The sequence below is a fragment of the Corapipo altera genome, unplaced genomic scaffold (genome assembly GCF_003945725.1).
Source record: "Corapipo altera isolate COAL_440 unplaced genomic scaffold, ASM394572v1 0, whole genome shotgun sequence".
In the NCBI taxonomy this organism is placed as follows: domain Eukaryota; kingdom Metazoa; phylum Chordata; class Aves; order Passeriformes; family Pipridae; genus Corapipo; species Corapipo altera.
In genome coordinates, this window is record NW_020884872.1 from 38,590,373 (window position 1) to 38,611,248 (window position 20,876).

Sequence of the window (20,876 nt, forward strand, 5' to 3'; positions counted from 1 at the left end):
GAAAACTGTGAGGAGCAGTGCCAAAGAATTGAGCCAGACAGAGACCACCCAAAAAGCAGAAAAGACTCCATGAAGAGGGACTCGAATTAGGAAAAGCAATTTGGCAACAGGAGATAATCAAAATGGACAAAGTGGGGGTGGCAACTGCTGCTCATACAGAAAAGATGGAGAAAAAAGCCAAGGCAACACCTGAAACCCAAAAATACAGAGAACTGGAAGCCCATATGAAGGGCCAGAGGAATTATGTGCTATTTTGAAAGAGCTTGATAAAAAATGATCCAGGCAGAGTAAGACTATTTTAAAAACCTCCAACTATGAGTTCCTTTGATAGGCACCCAAGAAATAAAAGGAAGTCTGAGGTCACTGTACTATTTACATACAGCCTTCAAGATATTATCCTGAAAGAACTTAATTCAGAAATTCTCATATGATATGACCTTTTGAAACCACCTATGGAGAAATCATTTCTGGACAATATCTGTAAATAAAAGCTTTTATAGACTGCTTGTAAGTGTAGCAGACATACATTTAAAGCAGTTGACAATTATAGTTAAAATAGAATTTTCTCATTTACAAAAACTTATATACAAAAGCATTAAGATGGTGAGAGGAGAGGGGATTGACATCCTCCTGATCTAATTACAAAATCTTAATTTTACTGGGACTTTCCAAATCGGCAGACCATTTAATAAAACTTGGCATAGTTCTGTCAGTGTAATCGATTTTTTTACTAACACAACAGTCTAAATCTTTAAAAGATTGGTTTTCATTTATTAGAATGTTTTCACACACAAGTCTAATTTCTGCTAAGTCCAACTCTGCCACTCTGGAGAAAAATTATTTTGGTAAATGTCCTATCAAACTACCACTGAGTAACATGTAACTCTTTAAAGTAGTACAATACACAGAAGAAAAAAGTAGAAAATCATGTAAAATGTTGTCAAGTTTAAAATCATTCTAAACTTTGGAGATGTCATTATTGTTGTTACTGTTTTACCATTACTGCTTGCAGATAATTGACAGGGTCTGTATTTTGCTGTTGTAATTTTGTCCGCTATTACCTGGAGATTCTGGCCAAACAAGAGAAGAAAATGTTGAGACCAATTCTCAATTGGCATAACTTTATTGAATTTATTAGACTGCTGTCAGAAGAAAACATAGGCTTCCATTTAAATTGAAAAAAAAAAAAAGATACACCATCTGCTTTTATTAAAACATATTTTTAACCTGAAGAGTAGAGATGAGTGACAGGATCCACTCCTAAATATAACAAAGTACACGACTGGGGTTTGGTAATTTTGTCAATCCCATCTCCAATCCATTTTTTAAATTTTGATACACAAAGCTAGTAGAAAGTTAAGTATTATAAATCTTGAAGAGACCTTGTACAATTATTTTTTACTGTGATACACAAATTTATGCCACAGTTAAGTCTCTCTGTTCAGAAGAGGCCACATACAAAGGGAAGCAGTTTATGTCCAGTGCCACTGATATGCTCTAACATTTCTCTGCTATGCTTCAATTAATTAAGCAGCCTTCAGGAAAAAAAAGGCAGTAGGAAATGCTCCAGTGCCTCTCACTATAGGATGATGGCCTAAAGCCCTGGGAATGAGAAAATGATATGTTCAAGAAAGAAAAGAAAATTTCACTGCATCTGGGGTTGGTGGAACAGTTTAGGCAGAGTGGTTCATTCTGGGAAGTTCTCAGATGGATTTTCAGCAATGGAAGCAGGAAAGACATTACTCCAAGAGCACTTCAAGACAACCAGTCTTAGGTTAAGCTGCAGTGGCTGAATCATACAGGGTTAAGAGCTGGGATTTTTTTGCCCCAGAAAGGACAATTTTTAAAATAAAACTTAGAGATTTTGCCCCAAATAAAAGGATTTCCACAAACACTAAGTGTAGGCAAACTCACGTAAATGGAGAGTTGTCCTACTCAACTGCAATTGCTCCTACATTCTGAGATCTCATCTAGAGAAAATGCTCTTTCTGGAGGTATGGGCAATTTTCTTTCAGTGATAGCTTGCACCTGGACCTCTTCCTAAGCACAGGAAGTTGTGCTTCATTACATTTGCTGTGTCTGTGATGAGAATTATCTGTGGCTTGAAACAGAAGTGAGAATGAAACAAAATTATTTCAAAAGACAGTCACTAGAAGTACCAGGGCTATGACAGTACTTCAATGAAGTGCTTGAAGACCATTTTCTGATATTAAATACATTTCTTACTGGTTATCTGTTTCCCACTGAATTTACCTGACTACAAAGGCACCAGACAAAAACTAATAAGTTTGTAATGCTGACTTCTATGGTTCTGTAACAGCAGGTCTCAGCCTTACCTCTGGAATTCAAACTACCGTTGTACAATATATTCATTGCCACTACTCTTTCAAGTTTAAAAACTGTTTAAGAAAAAACTGAGTCAGTGCAGATCATTGGGGCAAAAGTGTGGTTTGTTCTGAGAGACCACATAATTGTTTTTTCATGTAAAGCATCTAGTGATTAAGAGGCACAATTCTGCAAAAGTGTTCAGGAGAACAGCAGTGCAGCATGTTCTTATGTAACTTTTGTCATGGCATTACCACCATTCAGCATGACTTGGACTTTCTGCAAGCATGCTCATGAAATGAAATTGGTTGTCCTTCTCCATTTTAGTTCTTCCCTGTTCCCAAAGTGAGAAGTCTGAACTTCTCCAGTAATTCTTCAAAGCATGACTTTAAAAACCACTATTTTGAGGACTGTTCTCTGGAACAGTCTACCAGGCATGTCGTTGCACCTACAGTTCTCTGTGGGATTGACCTGCTACAAATTCACCTTCTTATTTATACGTGGAACACTTTTAAGCCAGAAACACACTGGTTGTTTTCATAAATCAAAGCTGCTCTCACTTGGATAATACACATAGGAAATAACAATTCAGTAGTATATAATGCACAGATAGCTCTTTGGAAAAAGAAAACATGACTATTTTTTGTAGGAAATAGTATTTTTAGCACCTAAACCTGAAAAAAAAATGTATTTTTGACACAGTCTTAACTGATAGTTTTCATACTAACAGACTTTATCCTTACACCTGATGGGGACTCAATGGTTTGAGAGTCCCTGAGCAGGACTCAGATACTTGGGCAATCTTCTGAGTCTCACCATCAGCCTTAGATGATCAGGAGGTATATCTTTGATCTCTGACTTTCAGCTTCCCCTCTCTTCAATATCAGAAAAAAAAAAAATCTTTTAGTAAATTGCTGCAAGAACTGCAAAGAAAGGTGTACATGAGAGCAGGATAGTCTGATCATTGCAGTTCACTGCCATATACCAGACATGTTTGCACCATCTAAAATGAGACTTGCAATTCTGGATGGGAGGAACCTATCCTACTTGTATGAGCCAATTTTGCCATCAGTTTGTGGTCCCTAAGGGTCCAACAAATCCTATTCAGAGAGAAAGAGAGATTACAGAAAGAGAGTGTCTCAAAGATTCCCCAAAGTGAACAAGATTATCATTATTCAACTATTTGAGAAAGAAAAGGAAAGTGGTTAAATTTCAGTTTCTGAACTACAACTTTGGAAAATAGGTTATTCACAACAGAAATGTATTTTATGCATCCAGATTTGTTATTAGTTTAAAAGTCTCCCAGAATGGGTCAAAAACTGTATAGTTGTACAACAGAAAAGACAAAGAAAATACCTCAACTAAATTTTTTTTTAGAGCACATACTCACCAGGACATACAGACATAGAAATGGTTTGGCTTATGTAAGTTTAGCTCCTGTTCACAATCAAATGCCATGCATTATTCATCTCCAAAAGATACACCTGTATCTTCATCTGCTGAAAAGCCATTCAGATGATATGCCAGCTCCACTTGCAACCAATAATTTCTGAAAGGGTAAGGACAGACCAGAAACAAGTCTGGCTTTTTCAGGAAATGGAGAAGAAAATGATTTTCTTAAAAAGAGGGACTTCTGGCTTCTGAGACTCAATCAGCTTATACCATTGAGTTTTGCAAATATTCAGTTACTTTCTGCAAAATATTGTTTAAAACACTTGGAGTAAGGAAGTAGGATGCCCAGAAGCCTGTGTTACCTGACAACAAGCTATTTTGCCATATGTGTCCCCCATATTTCAGACAAATGAATGGAATGAGGCAAATACTTAACATTTTTATCTTGCTTTAAACGTGGTATCAAGTTTGTAAACTAAACCGTTTCAAATATCAGGAAGCAATCATTTTTTTCTTGTCATTGTTGCCTAAGTCCACTGCAGAAAACCATAATGAATACAGAATTAAAAGATGCGTAACAGTATGAATGCACAAGACTCTCCAACAGAGGTAGACAGATTTAGAATTTCGTAACTGTCAATCACGCATCTTCAAGATTTAAATAACCTTAATGTATCCTTTTAATTAAATAGGAAATTACATGCAAAACAGGAAAAACACTTTAAATGAGCTATTTTTACATGAAGTAGCCTCTAACGGTGGATCATGAAAGCTAACATCCCCAATATTTAAATTGACTGACACCGCTTGGGCCTGCCAGAGGCACACAGCTGGATAAAGCATGTCTGAGAAAGGTAGGCTTTGGCAGTCTTTTCCCGATAAAAATGCCCCAGATATGCCTCCATAGACTCTGACTGCCACTCTTTAGGTCACTCTCAAGAAAATGCCTCACTTTGTATCACTGATGCTACTCAGGTGGAGAGGCAGAAGGGCAAAGCAGGTCTTAGGAGTGTTAGGAATGTAATTGCTCTTTCAAGATAGGGGACAAATGCAATTATAATTAAACTCGAATCTTTATTCCTCTTCATATGGTCATGCAACTGCTTGAGTTGTGTTCCAGCCCACTCCCTACGCATCAAACGTAAACAAACTCTTATCCGCAAGTAAAGACTCCCTCCATCGCTAAGAAATGAAGTTTTAAAAGATCTTTTTAAATAGTTTTTAAAAGTAGAACATTTTTTCATTATATACTCAGACTTGGAACAGAGAAGTGGAGGAAAATATGCCTCACTGGCTCTGGATATGTGTCTTTTCAATCTAGAATTATTGTTATGAACATGGCTTGCAAGTGGTTTTGGCCAAAACAATCCTCTCTTTCTAAGGACATGTGGAAAAAAAAAAAAAAGAATTAAAGGAAAAAACCTTGAATTCCAGCTCCTTCACCTTTCCTTTTTTCCTCATAGTTCTTCCAGCTCTAAAGGAAATTTGACTCAGGTAATACAACTGTGTTCATCACAAAGTAATGTGGCCTCCGTCCACCACCACGCCATTCCGTTAAAACACTGCTAAGTTCACACACCATGTAAATACTTTGGGGTTCTTCTTTGTATGGCCAAAGCCAAGTATCAGTCTTTTTAGGCAGAAATTGCCCTTTTTCCTGAGACAGCACTAGCAATATGTTCTTTCCTCATCAAAAACCTCATGGGAATTTTTTAAATGAGTGACATATTCTTTGCCAGGACAAACTACCTGGGAATACCAAGGCTGAAAAGTCTACAGTCCAGTGTCATAAGTAATAGATAATTTGAAGCCCTTTACTCGACCAGCTATCAACAATAAAACTTTAAATAAGCATAGAAAATTTTACCGAGTCAGTCAGTTTGTCCGACAAAGGCTGTCATAAGAACACTTACTGAAACATAGCCACTGATGAAGCAGGTAAAATCATTAATAAACCCTTCTGTAACATCTACTTCCTATTCATCATATCTTTTTCCATATTAATCATCCCAAACCATAAAAGTTACAAAAGGATGCAGTCTGTGAAAGCCATTTTGTCACAAAGAACATTCTTTCAAATAAATGAAAATATACCTCATTATCAGCCTGTGAATAGCATGATAATTGAAACACACTTCAGAAGACTTATTTGCATGAACAAAACTTGCATAAAGGTTTGCTTTTTCTCTGCAATGGATAAGCTTGTCACCTCAGACTACAGAAGGACAAAAGGTGAAGGAGATGCTGCTCTCCCCCTTGTTTGTTTTTGGTGATAGCCTGAGTGGCTATGTTCATTGCTCTGCTAGGTGCTGCAAAAGCCTTTCCCTTCCACACGCCCAGCTTGTTCCCTTTTACTTTTTAAACTAGTACCTATTTTCCATTAGTAGTATCTACAGATAAAGATGCTCAAAATGAGGGTTAACAGTTAGCTACAGATCATTTAATGTTACTCTTAAAATGCTTCCCTTCCCTTGCAGTGTTTCTGAGTTTCCTTCTGCCTCCCTCACCATAGCTATGAACATACATGCTACATTTGGAACTACAGTAATTGCCGATATATCAAAGATTGCTTGATTTTACCTAGATGAGATACCAAGAACATAAAGTTGAGGTTAATACGGGCTTTAGCTTGTGCTGTTTATGTCTGCTGGAACCTCGTGCACTTAGCAAGGCAGAGAACCTGCAATGAGGTCTATGCTATCATGATTTCACTTCTACTAGAACCTGAGTGACCTGTTTTGAGATGAATATGGATGGTATTATCACACCTACACACCCCTGCTCCAGGAAGAAATGTCACAAAAAGCCAAGTTCTGAAATCTGGACTAACACAAACTAGGTCAGAGCAGAACTGCAAACTCTATTTTCATCAGTAGCCTCCTGCCCTATTTTTAACTTGGTCTTTTTAGGAGGCTCTGTCTCCAATGATCACATGTGCCACAGCTGAGTCTTTGCAAACATGGCCTCTAACAGAGAAGCGGCTTACACTTGTTCTCAAAATCCAGGACTTTGAATTTCACTTTGGATCAAATGGCAATCAATGCAGGTCACAGACTAGCTTTTCTTGACAGTTTTAGTAAGAAATTCTGCTGAAAGAAAAATCAGTGTGTCAGACCTCCCTTCAATATGAACACAAAAGCACAGTTGTTAGAACCTTTCCAACTCAACTGCTATAACTCTGCCTAAAGACACTATTCAGCTTTTGTCCAAAAAACAGCCTTCAGCTCAAAATGTTCTCCACGTTCCATTCTCAAATTCCTAACTCTCTCCAACTTATACATAGGACCATACATCCAATAAACTCACATGGATGCATAGCTATGTATTACATTAATACTTTAATTTGGATTTATCTTGTATTTCTACATCTACTCCTTGTCAATTTAATTTTTCACTTGTGTTCTTTGCATAGTTTAAAACCTTAAAGAGCAGAAAATAGCAGCACTGATATCTTACACCGATATCTTCACATTATGTATGATAACACTTCTGGTTGTGAAAATGTACAACTAATGCTGCCATTACATTGCTGAACTAGTCTCAAAATAGGTACAGCACCCACAGCAACTACAGCTTTGGAGATAGAAAAAGAAAAATCTTTCACTGGCCTGAACAGCAGCAATGAAGGTTCCCCAGCAACTGCTTATGGCAATGACAAATCACACTGTGCCACTATTAGTCAGTAGTTATAAAATATATTTCATTTTGGAAGAAAAATGGTTTATAAAATCATAATAACTATGAAAAAAACAAAGACAATCAATATAGTTCTGAGCAAATAAGAGCCTTCTTCATACGTTGCTGCCTATGTTTTCACGAAATTGTATCTGTCTCTTATCTTACCAACTATAAACAGTGCAGTCATACTGTTACTTTCCAGATGGCAGTTCCTGTGGTCCATTCTCTAAGAACATCTAGAGCGATCCCACTTCAGTTGGTCAAGGAATTCTATGCTTACTTTAGTTTTTCTGTGTTCATTAATCACAGACACAGTAAAAAAGATTAACAAAAAAAAATTCACTAAAATTCATTTTCCTCTATGCTGCAAAACTACAGAGAAATAGGTGTCAAGCAGTAATGTGATAGGAATTAGTCCTGTATTCCACTTTCCCTTGCACACAACACAGGCTCCACTTATGCTAAGCAAGCCTGAGGCAATATGCAACTGTCTGAGGTTAGAACTACTATCTGCATATAAACATCAACAAATATATTCTCTGCACTGAAGGGAGCATAAATCCTTTGGGGGTTTGATTCAGTGTTTGATTCAGTCTTACTCCTCTTAGCTCATCTCCTTGAAGATCAGCAACAAACGATAAATAAAGATGTCACCAACATTGCAAAGAGAATGACAGTAGCTACTCACTCTCCTCTACACCCCAAGATACATCAGGTAGATAAAAAGGCCACTGAGGAGAATAGGAGACTCAGTGACTCAGACCACAGTACTTTGTTTCTCTCTTCTATATCTCTGACTTCATGAGAGATCACCTGTTGCTTTATCAATCTCAACGGGTTAAAAGGAAAAAAAACCAATTGAAATTCCCTCTAAAGCACCTGGAAACATAATGGAAGATAAATACAGCAAAGAAGTCTCAAGGTAGAGTAAAAGGACAGAGACATTTACACCTACTCTTCTTCATTACTCATGGCATAATCTCTTGCCATTTTCTTAAACAAGGTTATTAGAAAAAGCAATTCAATCAGATGGACATCTTATTTATCTTCAGGCCTTCCGTCTTCAGAATATGGTTGTTCAACAACTGGTCCAGAAAGTGGATCTGACACAGAAAGTGCCTTTAAGATAATGAGCTGCATATTGAGCAACTAAGGATTTTGTTTAGCTTGGTACAGGCAAGGGAAGTGGGTCTGAACTGACTGGCAGGGAAACAGCTATTTTTGGTGTTCATGACTCAAACAACTCTGCCTGTCCACCTCTGAACATGAGCATCATCAGTGCTTAGACATCAGTCATTTGAAAAAGGCATCACTGGCAACTTGAAAAGTAGCCTGTTTGAAACAGGATTAACCATGGCTCTCTAGAGGAGTATTGAAAGACTGAAGTTCTCCATGTGGTGCCAGTCACTGGTTACTGCTGTTATATTTATCAGAAGAGATCCATAATGAAACAGGACATCAAACATCAAAATAAAAATATGAAAAGAACAGCAGGAAACAGGAATACAACTACAGTAAGATATTTTGACTATTCACTTAGCGGAAACACAATTTCATTGAGTCAAAAAATGTGCTCAAAAATACAAAGAAAGGAAATTGTTTACATTGGAAATCAGGGTTGTGATGTAATATCAAGAAATATCAGAAGATGCAGTTCACCGAATAGTTGGATGGGGGAAAATGTTATTCATACAACATAAGGTCCAGTCGTCTGCCACTTATACTAGATCTGACCGTCTTTTCTATGATCCCCTCCTCCCATGTACACATAACTTCAGTGACTAAAAACCTGGGTGAAAAATGAAGGGGGAAACAAGCACAGCCTGAAAGGAAATATTTCACCACGTGGATCCAGATCCTGTATCCCAGCCACTCTCCTGTATTGCTGGGTAGCCCTGGGCTGGAACAAAGTCAGCTGGACATTCAGCACCATTGTCAAAAAAAACAAAAACAAACCAAGCAAGCAAAACCCCTGCACCCTACACAGTTGTTTCTCTGCCCAGGATGTTTTACTGAATTTTTTACTACTTTTTTTCCCAGAAGGGAGAATTTAAAGTATTTGACATCTCAGTGGTAATGTGGCTTCAATAATCCAGGTGCAAAAGGTGACAGCTACAGAAAACTGGTTTCTAAAAAATGTTCAGTCACTTAACAATCACATTGCTACATGAAGTGTTACCCAAAAGTTAAACATTGCTAGAGATTTCTTGGCTCTGTTTGTGCTGTCAGCACCCTTTACCACCAAAGCACTGACAAAACTTGAAGCCACTGCTCATAACAATAACAAGAACGTGATAGTGGAATTTATGGCAGAATATTAAAATTGAAGGAGCTTTCGGTTTCATTTTGTGCAATTAACTCAGCAACAACAGCAAGCACATTGAAATCACACCACCAATTAGAAAATTCACATTTGGGACAGCAAAGAAATGAAGTGCTATATGTCTTATGTAGCTGGACTTGATACTGGTAACTGCAGAGCCTATAAATCATTTTCTCCACAGGACTCTAAAGTCACAGGTGACAAATATAAATCTTTTTCTCATAATCCTATCCTTGATCTTTTCATGTTGTTATTGAACTTCCTGGCTAAATTATTGCTAAAATAAGTTGCTTTTTTTCCTACAAAATTTGCCAAACTTCTGGAATTCATTTGTATTGTCCTTTTACTAGAAGAATTCCTGTAACATTACCATTGACCTAATTGCAGGTTTTGGCCTGAAAAGATGACACGTTTGTGTGAATCTGGTAAAGCTGTTGAAGCAGGGATACTAGAAATGAAGTACCCTTCTGGTCCCTTTCATCAAGCTCCAGGCTGAATCCCCTTAGGAATGTGATGGCATCTCTTCTCCCTGTTTTTTTTCTAAAATCTGTTCTAAGCTGCTTAAAAAAAAAAAAAAAAAATCTGACTTGAATAACCCAGAAACTAAAGTAAAGACAGCTGGAAAGATGAAAGAGTGATAATGTTTAGACGCAAACCAAGCGACATGTTCCAACAACTGGCGGGGTCTAAATTCTGTCCCAGAAATGTATGTTATTAAGGAATACAGTGTCAGTGGGGAAATCTCTGAAATCACAATACAATTACATTGTTTTAAGTCTCTATTTGGAAAGCATTATCATTACTTAGAGAAAAACAGAATTTTCATATTTATATGCCGTCAGTGTGGTGCCTCTTTCAGCAAAGAAATAAAAAACAATAATCACAGGATAAAATTGATTATTTGGAGATAGTTTAAAGCCTGGATAGATACTATATGCCACCATTAGGCAAGCGGTTCAAATGAAGTAATATCATATGAGCAATATTGCTTCCTATATTAAAACAGTTTGCAGAGCCTCCAATCCAAAGCAGCTCCTGCTTTTACCCCTGCTGCAGATGAAACTTGCCCTGGGCAAAGTCTCATTTTATGGCAGAGACAGTGCCTTTGACTTGTATTCTTTAATCTGGCAAAATCCTTGGATGTGCCCACAATTACATTTAGAATCATGGGTCAAGGACCCATACATAACCATGTCTCTATCAGTGTGCTGTGTTCCTAACATATTTCTAGTTTTAATATATATTCCTAATTTTCTAAGCTTCTGTCATCATAGTGGCTTCCTTACCAGCACAGATCTTCCCATCATAGGTCTCGCACACCCAGTCATGGCACTCACAGAGTGGACCGTAGTATTTGCCAGACTCAGTCACCTGGCAGATGCAGACTCCACACTCACATGTGCCTCTGTCATTGCACAGCTTCCCTCCTGGGACACGGCACCTGACCTCCGACTCAGTCCAGGACAGCTGACACAAAGTAGGACCACCCAAACTGCTCCTGTGGGGAACAGCAAACAGAATAAGCTCGAGTCAAAGCCAGGGGCTGCAGCTCAGAGATGATGAGAGCTTGGTTCATAGGAAACCACCCTCCTTGGTTTCAGCCCATATCTAGAATGTTGTTCTTAATGCCACCACTTTAGTTATGGTTGCAAAATATTATTTGCCTCATATACCCCCAATTTTCTTCATCAGCAATCTCACTGACACCTGCAGGAATGTTTCTATTTGATTTTACTTACCTTGTTAACTGCGTTAGGCTCATCTACTTCCTCATCATGCATATCTGGTATATATGCATAGGTATGTCCAGTTTGACTATCTATCATGAAACATTTTGATCTTAATTATTCCAAAAAGTTTAGAGATGACATATACATGCAAACATCTAAGTAGCATAACAGGAATATATGATATCAAAAAATAAACCTATGGTTGATTCCAATAAAATATATTTCACAAAGTAATCCTTTTGGTTTTCAGACATATATGATCCATGCTTTCAAAGGAAAAGGAAACTGAATTAATCACCATTTCCCATGAAATAGTGAAGTTTGTGGCCACGGTTTTAGTAAATCCAGCAGAATCCAGATGCTATATCAGTAGATTTACAGCTCTGCCATGCAATTGTACCATGTACTGGAGCACAGAGACATCAGGACTTTCAGAACATACACAGGGAAAATCACACTTTGCCTCATCGGGAGCTGCATTGTAAGAAAACAGAACAAAGGACTGTGCAAGACAAATAGGTCTTTACAATGCTAGGGAATACTGGGGATTAAAGTGAGTAGTACCTGCCCTTCTCAGATAGTAGATTTTGCAAGGCTCTAGAGCAAAGGAAATGCTGGCTCTAGGAGTCAGGGCGTGCTGGCTGTGGTGGAGGGGAAGAGTGAAGGGCAGTGTGCCTCACTGTGCTACTGCACCAAAGTGCGGGAACAAGCAGGGTTCTATGGTTAGATGTCTGCTCCACTCAGGGCGTAAAGTCATCACTATCCAGCTCTTCCCCCTTAGCTGCTTTCAAAGCCTGCATCTTCGGCATCAAATACATCATTGCAAATAACTCCCGCAGTTTTCACAGGCACCTACCTATTGAGACTCCCAGGGACTCAGAGTGCTTCCCTCAGTGTTACTTTTAAGCAGGTAGAGGAAGAGCTAACAAACTTCTCCACTGTTCCCTCTGCAACCCCAGCTTCCACGCTCCTGACATCTCAAAATCGGTCGCAACCCCCCGTGAGGCTTCAAAGCCACACTTACCGCAGGGCCAGGGGGCCAGCCGGCGGCGCGAGGTGACCGGCCGGCACCGAGGTGACCAGCAGCAGCGCCAGCCCCAGCAGCCCCTGTGCGTACATGGTGCGGGCTGTGCTATGCCGCACCTGGAGTACTCCTGCAGACGGGCGGACAGACAGCCGGACAGACCCGCCAGGCATGCGGAGAGCCGCGAGCTGGGCAAGCCCAGCTCCAGCCCTGCTCCCCCCGTGCTGCAGTAGCTCTGATTAGCTGCTTGGGAGCGGGATTTGGGCAGCACTCTGGGAAGGAGGCCGGTGCCAAACCCCGAAGTTTACAGTCTAGGCAGGGAAGTAATTAGAAACAGTTGCGCAGCCAGATGGTTTATTTTGATGTTTTAAAAATGGCCCGTTCACAGATGTGAACGAACCGTCTCATTCTGAAAGTGCAGGCACCGTAAATATTTGAGGTATGTGTATTCTCCTGTCCTTTGATGCCTGGCTGCTTGGGATAATCTGTGTAACGTGGTGGGTGAAACTTGCACCGCCGAAGAGACAGGATCAGCGCTCCCCAGCTGCAGCATCCCCGCCTGGCTGCTGGAGCACGTCCCTGCCGCCTGCCTCCCCAGGTCCCTCCCTTCTCTCGTTCCCCTGAGGTCACCTGCTCACGTCATTGCACTGTATGACACTGCAGGCTGCCAACCTACACCAGCCTGAGTGACTGCACATTAAAAATACTATTAGTTAGCCATTTCCTAATGCCTTGTTAAAACACACAGTCCAATACTTCATCACAGCAGTGGGAGACCTTGGAAGTGCTTTAAAACTAAGCTGAGGGATAGTCTCTCTAAACGAATCAAATTTCATCATGTTCATTTCTTTATCCAACACTTTTTGATCCCTCTGGTTGTCCTGAGAAATTGCTGATTGCCATATACCTCCCTGGGATGGAAAGCTCTTAAAGAAACACACTTTGACCACAGAAGACGGTATGTTAGGGGTTTCCTACTCTACCAATACACATACACATTTTTAAAGCAGGCAGCTGACAGAAGAAACTTTCACTGGTTCTGAAGCCTATATTGGAGATAAAAGCCCTCAGTAGCTTTCTCAAAATGGACAACTCTTGGTTTAGTTTCATATTAAATAGTTGGTATAACACAGATTATAATATTTTTTTTAAAAAATTAATATTTTGTTAAAATTCTTTGACTTATAGGCTGTCTTTCCTAAAAGTGTAAGTATGTGTCTTACAGTTTACATAGTGAAATCAAGGGTACAATTCTCAGCATTTCTGCTAACATAACTAGTTCTGCTAATGGTCTTCCTGCAAAAAAATTGCATCAAGCATTTGGCTTTGCTCTGCTCATCTTATAGATGCTAAAAGAACCCTTAAAGTCCAGTTTTGGGCCTGTAATATCCAGTTTTCAGTAAAGCACCCATTCCATTGAAATATAAACTTTCATCAAAACACAAAAGAGACTCAACAAAATCTGTTCTAGCATATTTGTAAATATACATTCTTATTCCCTGAAGATATTCAGGTTAAACTCAAACATTATTCCAATGGACTATTAAAACACAAGACTCTTGTATTTTATTAGATTATCTTGAAGTTCTGAAGTGCAAAACTTTGCTGTCTAGTGTACTACCCTCTATATGACACATAATTTTGCCCTAAAATACGAGCAAGTAGAATTAGGATGTCAAAAATATTCTAAATTCCATATACAGCAGTTGCATACTATATATAAGTTTTTACCAGTTTTGATGCCCTTTATAGAATATTTCATATTACAAACATGTTACAGAGTTTTCTCAAGCAATGCAGATGGTAAAAATCCTGTGTTACGAGTAATTTGTTGGCTTCAGTCTTGTAAATGTTTACAGTTGTGCTCACGCCATGCATTTGACTTACTTTGATGGATCTAGTGAAAAGGTAAGTAATATTAGCAAGCCTTTATTTCTGACAGTCTTTGAAGTCCATGCTTAATGCAGCACTATGTGTTCTGTCTGTGTGATAGTTTTTTGAATTTATTTATAATGGTACAGTAAATATATATAAAAAGAGACATTACAAAGGGAGCACTTTTAAGAACAATGTGATTGTCAGAAATTGTGTTGCCTGAAGTCTCAAGTTAGAGAAGAATAAATAGAAAGGTTTGCATTTTAAACAATAGCAATTTTCTTTTGGCACTAAATTTATCTTTAATCCACAAACTTAAATGTTGCCATCTGTTCATCTTCCTCCTTTTTCCCTGAGCAGCCTGTGCTGATAGGTATTCACAAGACCTTCAGGCAGCCTGCAAACTATGCCTTCAAATGTACGAGGAGAAGACATACATCATGATATGTTGACCTTATCGCAGCTTATTTTTTATTTATTTACATCTGTCAGAATTTGAAATAATATACACCTTTTGGCTGTGGACCTTTTGAATTTGGAGAAGGTGTACTTACACCAGTCCAAGGGTACAGTATTTGAAATGTGCACCCAGAGTTTAAATTTAATAATTGCTTTTATGTGTATGTGTCTCTAATACAATTTCTCAGTGTTCTCTTAATGGATTTTAACCTTTGTTCAGATTTATTATTTAATCATTTAAGCCTAGAATGTTTGTAGGCACGCATGCATATATATGTGTATATATATATGTATATATAATTATATACATGATGTATATGTATTCAGGATATTCAGGAGCTAAGAGACTTGCCAACAGACTGTAAATTCCATTTAAAAGGAGTCAGTCTTTCTAAATGAGAACCTGATATGCTGTCTTCAGGACTTCTCACTTCCTTTCAGCCACTCCTGTACATAATCTTAAGGAACTTTGTTCTCTACTAGATAACATACACACACATGAAGCAGAGTATGCTTAAAATGCAAGTTTTCCTGTGTATTGGAATTTCAGACTAAGGATCTAGAGCTGTAGGTGCTTGGTAGATGTACACTTTATGAGTGGGAACATCACTACCTGCAGAGTAAAGGTAGAAAAGAGAAAGTCACATAGGGAACACACTGCTGAGGAGGAGGAGGAGATGGAACATACTACTAATACTAAACAGCCTTTTGAAAAGTAGGCAATAGGTTTAAATAATACTTGTCAGACACAAATGTCTTCAAATAAAGATTGGAATCAAGAAAAAGTTAAACATGCCTACACTTGAATTTCAGTTTAAGTGTATCCCTATTAGTGCTCTTATTACAAGTTTGCAGGATTTGGTATGGCCAGCGATTGGGATAAGCTTCTTCCTGCAATTTTATTTACCAGCAGAGGAACAAGGAGTATAATTTCCTATCCAAATTTGTGAAGGTTATTTTTGTGGTTTCATAGTCTTCTGAATTGTGCAAAAACCAAGCCCAGGGGTAGATTAGGTAATTCATAGGCAGTGATATTTTTTTTAAAGGCAAACAATAACTTAACTTTAACTTTGCCATAATTGTTTTTTGTAGTAAAGCAAATAAGAATAATATTAAAACATAAGGAAAACAAACCTAAGAAAAAGCTTTTTTTTACTGTAAGAGAGGTCTAAAACTGGAACAGAATCCCTAGCAATGTTGTGTAATCTTCACCCTTGAAGATATTCAAAAACCATCTGGACAGTGTTCTGGGCAACATGCTCTAGGCAAACCTACTCTGAGTAGGCAGGGTGGACCAGACCATCTTCAGAGATCCTTTCCAACCTCAAACATTCCATAATTCTATGGCTCTGATGGCTTACTGTGCTACTGAACAAGATTTGATTTGGTGTGGGGAGGCAGATGGACTCTGCCTACTCCTTAATTACAGCCTCTTAGTGAACAGTTTAATTTTGCTGTCACTTTAATAATACCATTAGGTTTGCAAACCACATTCCATGCCATTCTTAAGGAGGCTTTTTTGTTGTTTGGTTTTGGTTTTTTTAACAAAACAAAGCAAAATGCACATCCAGTGAACAGTCTAAAGTTAAAAAAAAAAAACTCTGGAGATCGTCAAAGTCTGTCAAGTATTCTTCCTGGGTTTCCATTGAAGTAGCAGCATTTCCATTTTAGTAGCAGCATTGGTTAGTATCAGTGAAGATTGAGGCATTAGAATGCAGAGGCATTCGGTTACATCACAATTTTCTAAACTTAACCAGAAGTTGAAAATCTCACATATCAAACAAGTTATTGCTTCTCCATAAAATGTGGAACAAGGAGAGTTAGAAGTGCCCAGTGATTCTTCTGTCAAGGATATACAATCACTAAATGAGATGGTTGTAAAGATTTATGACAAACCACTTTAACACCCATGGAGCAAAGTACTTGATGGAGTTAACTAAAATCTGTCTAAATTAAACAGTTCAGAAATGCATGCAACTTTTGAGAGTCATCACTGTGATAGCCAGTGGTGTCCCTGGAAGGTGGCAGGAGATAGAGTATGACAGAGCTGTACAGAACTGAAAACTTTGTGTTAATTTTGCTGACATGACATGGAATCTGGGACAGCTGATGGTATCACATAGGGAATACAAATAGCTTTTGGAGTTATAGGATCAAGGTTAGAGCAAGATTAAAGCTGAGCTCGTCTGAAGGTAGCAGGCCTGAACAGGAGAGAATATAAGCTACCCAAACAGTTCATATATAAGCTATCCAAACAGTTCATAGGCCAATGTTAATCAGGATGTTATTGTGTTATACTCTAGTGTAAAACCTTAGCTTACTCTTTAATGTCTCAGTTGAAACTTTAGATAGTTGGTAAGTCTTTTGTTTGTTCAGTGTTTGCTAGTGAACTCCCATAAACAGCAATAACACCCTGTTTTTACAGAGGCCTTAAAGGAAGCAGAAGTTTTTTAAACATGAGCTTGCAAGAAAGCTCAGAATGCCAGCAATAACAGTGTATTTTAAAGAGCAGCCTACTGTGTTCTTAACTGTTTAGCACTTATTCCTGAAACTGAGTCAAGATCTGTGGTAAGTTGAGTTAACAGTATCCTTGAAGAGCCCAAGACAGTAAATAAAAAGCATGTCATTTAACAACATAAATTGTTACTCTGTGGTCAAGTTGTGCCTTATTTCTCTAAGGGATAACGTTTCTTGATGCTGGGAATCTTAAAGAATGAAAAATAGTGGAAAATATAATAAGAATGACTACTGTTTGTGCTTTTTGACTTATGATCTTTTTAACAACCTTTAACCTGAATGAGTTGCAATGAAGGATTATTCTCATTGTTTTGGCTGAAGAGTTGTTTTTAGGGTTAGTAAATTTAAAAAGCAGCTACTGCTGACTTCCTAAGGCCAAAACTGCAGAAACTCAGGTTGAGTGCCTGAGTGGAACATATACACACCAGATTATCCAGGCAACTGCAACCACATTGTATGGTTTCAACGCTCTGTCTTGCAGTGCTTGCTATCAAACCAAAAATGAAGGAGAGACAGAAATTAAGAAAAAGGAAGTGTGGAAGAACACCATTATTGCTCCTCTTCTAAATACTTGGTACTTTTTGAAAGCAAACTAAACATATACATAGTTAGTTGCAGATTTAGGATTCTTTTTAAGGTTTGAAATTTCAAAAACCATAATCCATGTCTTATATTCTGGATCATCAATGTTGACACAGATCATGGACACTCAAGAATGACAGTTTTCTAACCCATCCCAATCAAAATTACTCAGGAACAGTAACTGATCTTCTCTTACCATCATTAGTCTCAAGTTGTTCTGTGGCCATTTCTGTTATGGTTATATGATTCTGAGCAAGACCACCTCTAGCCTGAGCCGCAAGGACCAGACAGGTGGAAACAAGTCAGGATGCTCAGATAATATGAATCATGTGGAACTCTAGCAATACCAGGGGCTGCTCAGCATGCACAGAGCCAAACTTCTGACTATGGGACAACTGTGGTAACCACCATTAAGAGGACTAAGGACTTTGCATGACCTGGGGGTAGAGAGACAGGAATTGAGCAGCTTTTGACTTGTATCCTATGCCTAAATGATTAAAAATTCCTTTGGGTCTGAAGTTTAATTCTAAATTGCTAAATGATATTTTGTGACCTTTTTTAAAAGCTCAAGCATAATTTCAAAATGAATGTTTCATGAATTCTTTTACTCATTATAGATTATCTGAAATCTGATCAAGCACTTCATTCTTTCCTAAATGGTAAATCGAATTTCAACAATGGCAATTCCAATAAACTCAACTCCTTGGGATGTTTTTAAAATTTGTTTATATTACTCTTTAACTCCTTAACACATACTTATGGAAAGTAAGGACAAGAAACCAAATAAAGCTCAAATAAATTCAGAAATAAATCCCCACAATTCCACTATTTCTAATGTGGCTTTACTTCTTTCCAATAACAGTGGGATAGTTAAAATATGTGTCTGTCTGAGGAAACATGTGTATTTATACAGCCGTCAGCAAATGGGAGAGTAGCAACTGGATTTTGTAAGAACAAATAGTTGACCCCAACTTGTGTTGGGGACCTGCTAGTGCTTTCCTTTCTTAACCCTTGCTCTTCCTCACTGACAATGGGGAAGATGAGGATTTCCATTACTCTCCTTCTTTGGTGCACTTTAGAAATTCTTCACTCTAATTTTTATCCTTTTAATTTGCTTGAGTTAACTTCATCCCAGAAAAATAAAACAGGGCTTGAGGGCTCTCCAGATTCTGCAAGGAAACATGCAAAACAAGTAGATGCTTTACATTCCGCATTTTTTTTCAGGACTTACTGAGTTAGCAGGTCCACGAAACTTTGGTTTGTTAATTATCTTTTATCTGGGAAGATCTTACTGTGTTTGCAGATCATGTTACAGAAATTAAAGCGATAGGTAAGGCTGAGAATTCTCCCCTTGAATTCTCAGTATGACATCTTCTGCAATTTTCCAAAGTTTTCCTTTTAAATGGACATTTTCCTATCACCAGTTTCAAAGTTTGATGATTGAATAAGGAAGTTCCTTTATCTGTTCCTGATTTATAGAGCTGAGAGGCAAATCTTTACTAAGACACATTTTTCCTTTTAAACTATTTCAAGTTACCATAAAGTAACATCATAAGATTAACTCCCAGATTCAGTCCTTATCTATATGTTTATGGTTTGAATTTTAGGTTGATGTAAATTGTCTAAATCAGAATAAAAACAGACTTCAGCCTTAAATACTAAACATTGTTACGGACTTCAAAAGACTGATAGGGTCTTTGAAAAATTATATCAGAAATGTTATAGATATCTAAGTTTTCCACTTTATCCTCATATACATGTTATATGCCACTCAAGTTCTAAAGTGTTCATCATTGCTTTCCACGTGACAGATCTGAAAGTAAATTTGTGGTGAAATAGCAAAGCAAGACAGCGCTTTTTCTTGAAGACAGCAGAGTTTCTCTGTCTGCACAATTCTATAAATGGAAGACTGCTATTCTGCCCTTGCACATAGGCAGGTACCTCAAGGCTTCAGGGGCTAAACCCTTTTTTCAGCACTAGCATCATCTGATGCAAGTGGTGCTCACAGACAGGCTGTACAAGAGAATCCAGTCTTCTGCTGAAATGTGGGTCCCCATTAGCACTTGTAGCTCATAGAGGCTCAGTATATGCAGGTAGTAACAATATAATACCAAATATGACACCAGGTAACAGTTTGAAATATACAAGGAAATATGCATCCTATAATACAAACCACATGTAAGGAAATTAATACCTGTTTTTTGGCACTCATCAAACTACCTAAAATACTGCATCAAATTCTGAGTTCCCCTCCAACACCTGAAAGATGGTAATATGTGAGTTCAGTGGCAAGCCACCAAGGTGGTTGGGGCTGGAGCACTTGCTCCATGAGGAGAGGCTGAAAGAGGTGATCTTTTTCAGCCTGGAGAAGGGATGGCTTTAGGGGGCATCTAAGAGTAGTCTACCAGGGTTTATGAAGAAGCTGTCAAGAGGATGAAGCTGGGCTATTCTCCAGGGTGCACTGCAGGAGGAGGAGAGACAGCAGACAAGAGAGGGTCCAACAGCGCGTCAGGAAAAAATCCTTCACCATGAGGACAGCCCAGGACTGGAACAGGCTTCCCAGGGAGACTGTGCAGTCTCTGTCTTGGGAGGTTTTCAAGACCCAAACAGATAAAGCCCTGAGCAAGCTGGTGTGATCTCATCGCTGAGCCTGGTTTCAGCAGATTGGTCAGACCAGATGGTCTCGCAAGGTCCCTTCCAACTGGAAAATTGTTCTATTGAGAATTATTTTTCAGAAGCCAGTATATCCATAGAAAAACTGTAACACAAAGTCACATCTGCTGGCATACGCTGATTTCTTTTGCTCAGATATACGTGCAACATTTCATTGTTTGCAACTGTCAGTTTTCATTTATGAGATGCTATCACCAACAGCATAATGCTGCCTAGCAACTTATCCCAAGTAATAAAATGTAACTGGGGAGGAAAAAGACAAAATGTGAAAAGTATTATTTGTAAGCACATTTAAATT

The 20,876-nt window shown here is 38.3% G+C and overlaps 1 protein-coding gene across 1 annotated transcript in view; it reads right to left on the reverse strand.

The window, feature by feature from the left end:
• ITGBL1 (integrin subunit beta like 1) overlaps nt 1-12,567 on the reverse strand; it is a 142,025-nt gene extending 129,458 nt beyond the window's left edge. Inside the window, exons 1-2 of the mRNA XM_027644448.1 lie at nt 12,473-12,567; nt 11,005-11,216 (exon numbers count right to left, since the gene is read on the reverse strand). Of these exons, the coding sequence (XP_027500249.1) occupies nt 11,005-11,216; nt 12,473-12,567 (307 nt within the window). The remainder of the gene's footprint in view (nt 1-11,004; nt 11,217-12,472) is intronic.
• Between the last annotated feature and the right edge of the window lie 8,309 nt (nt 12,568-20,876).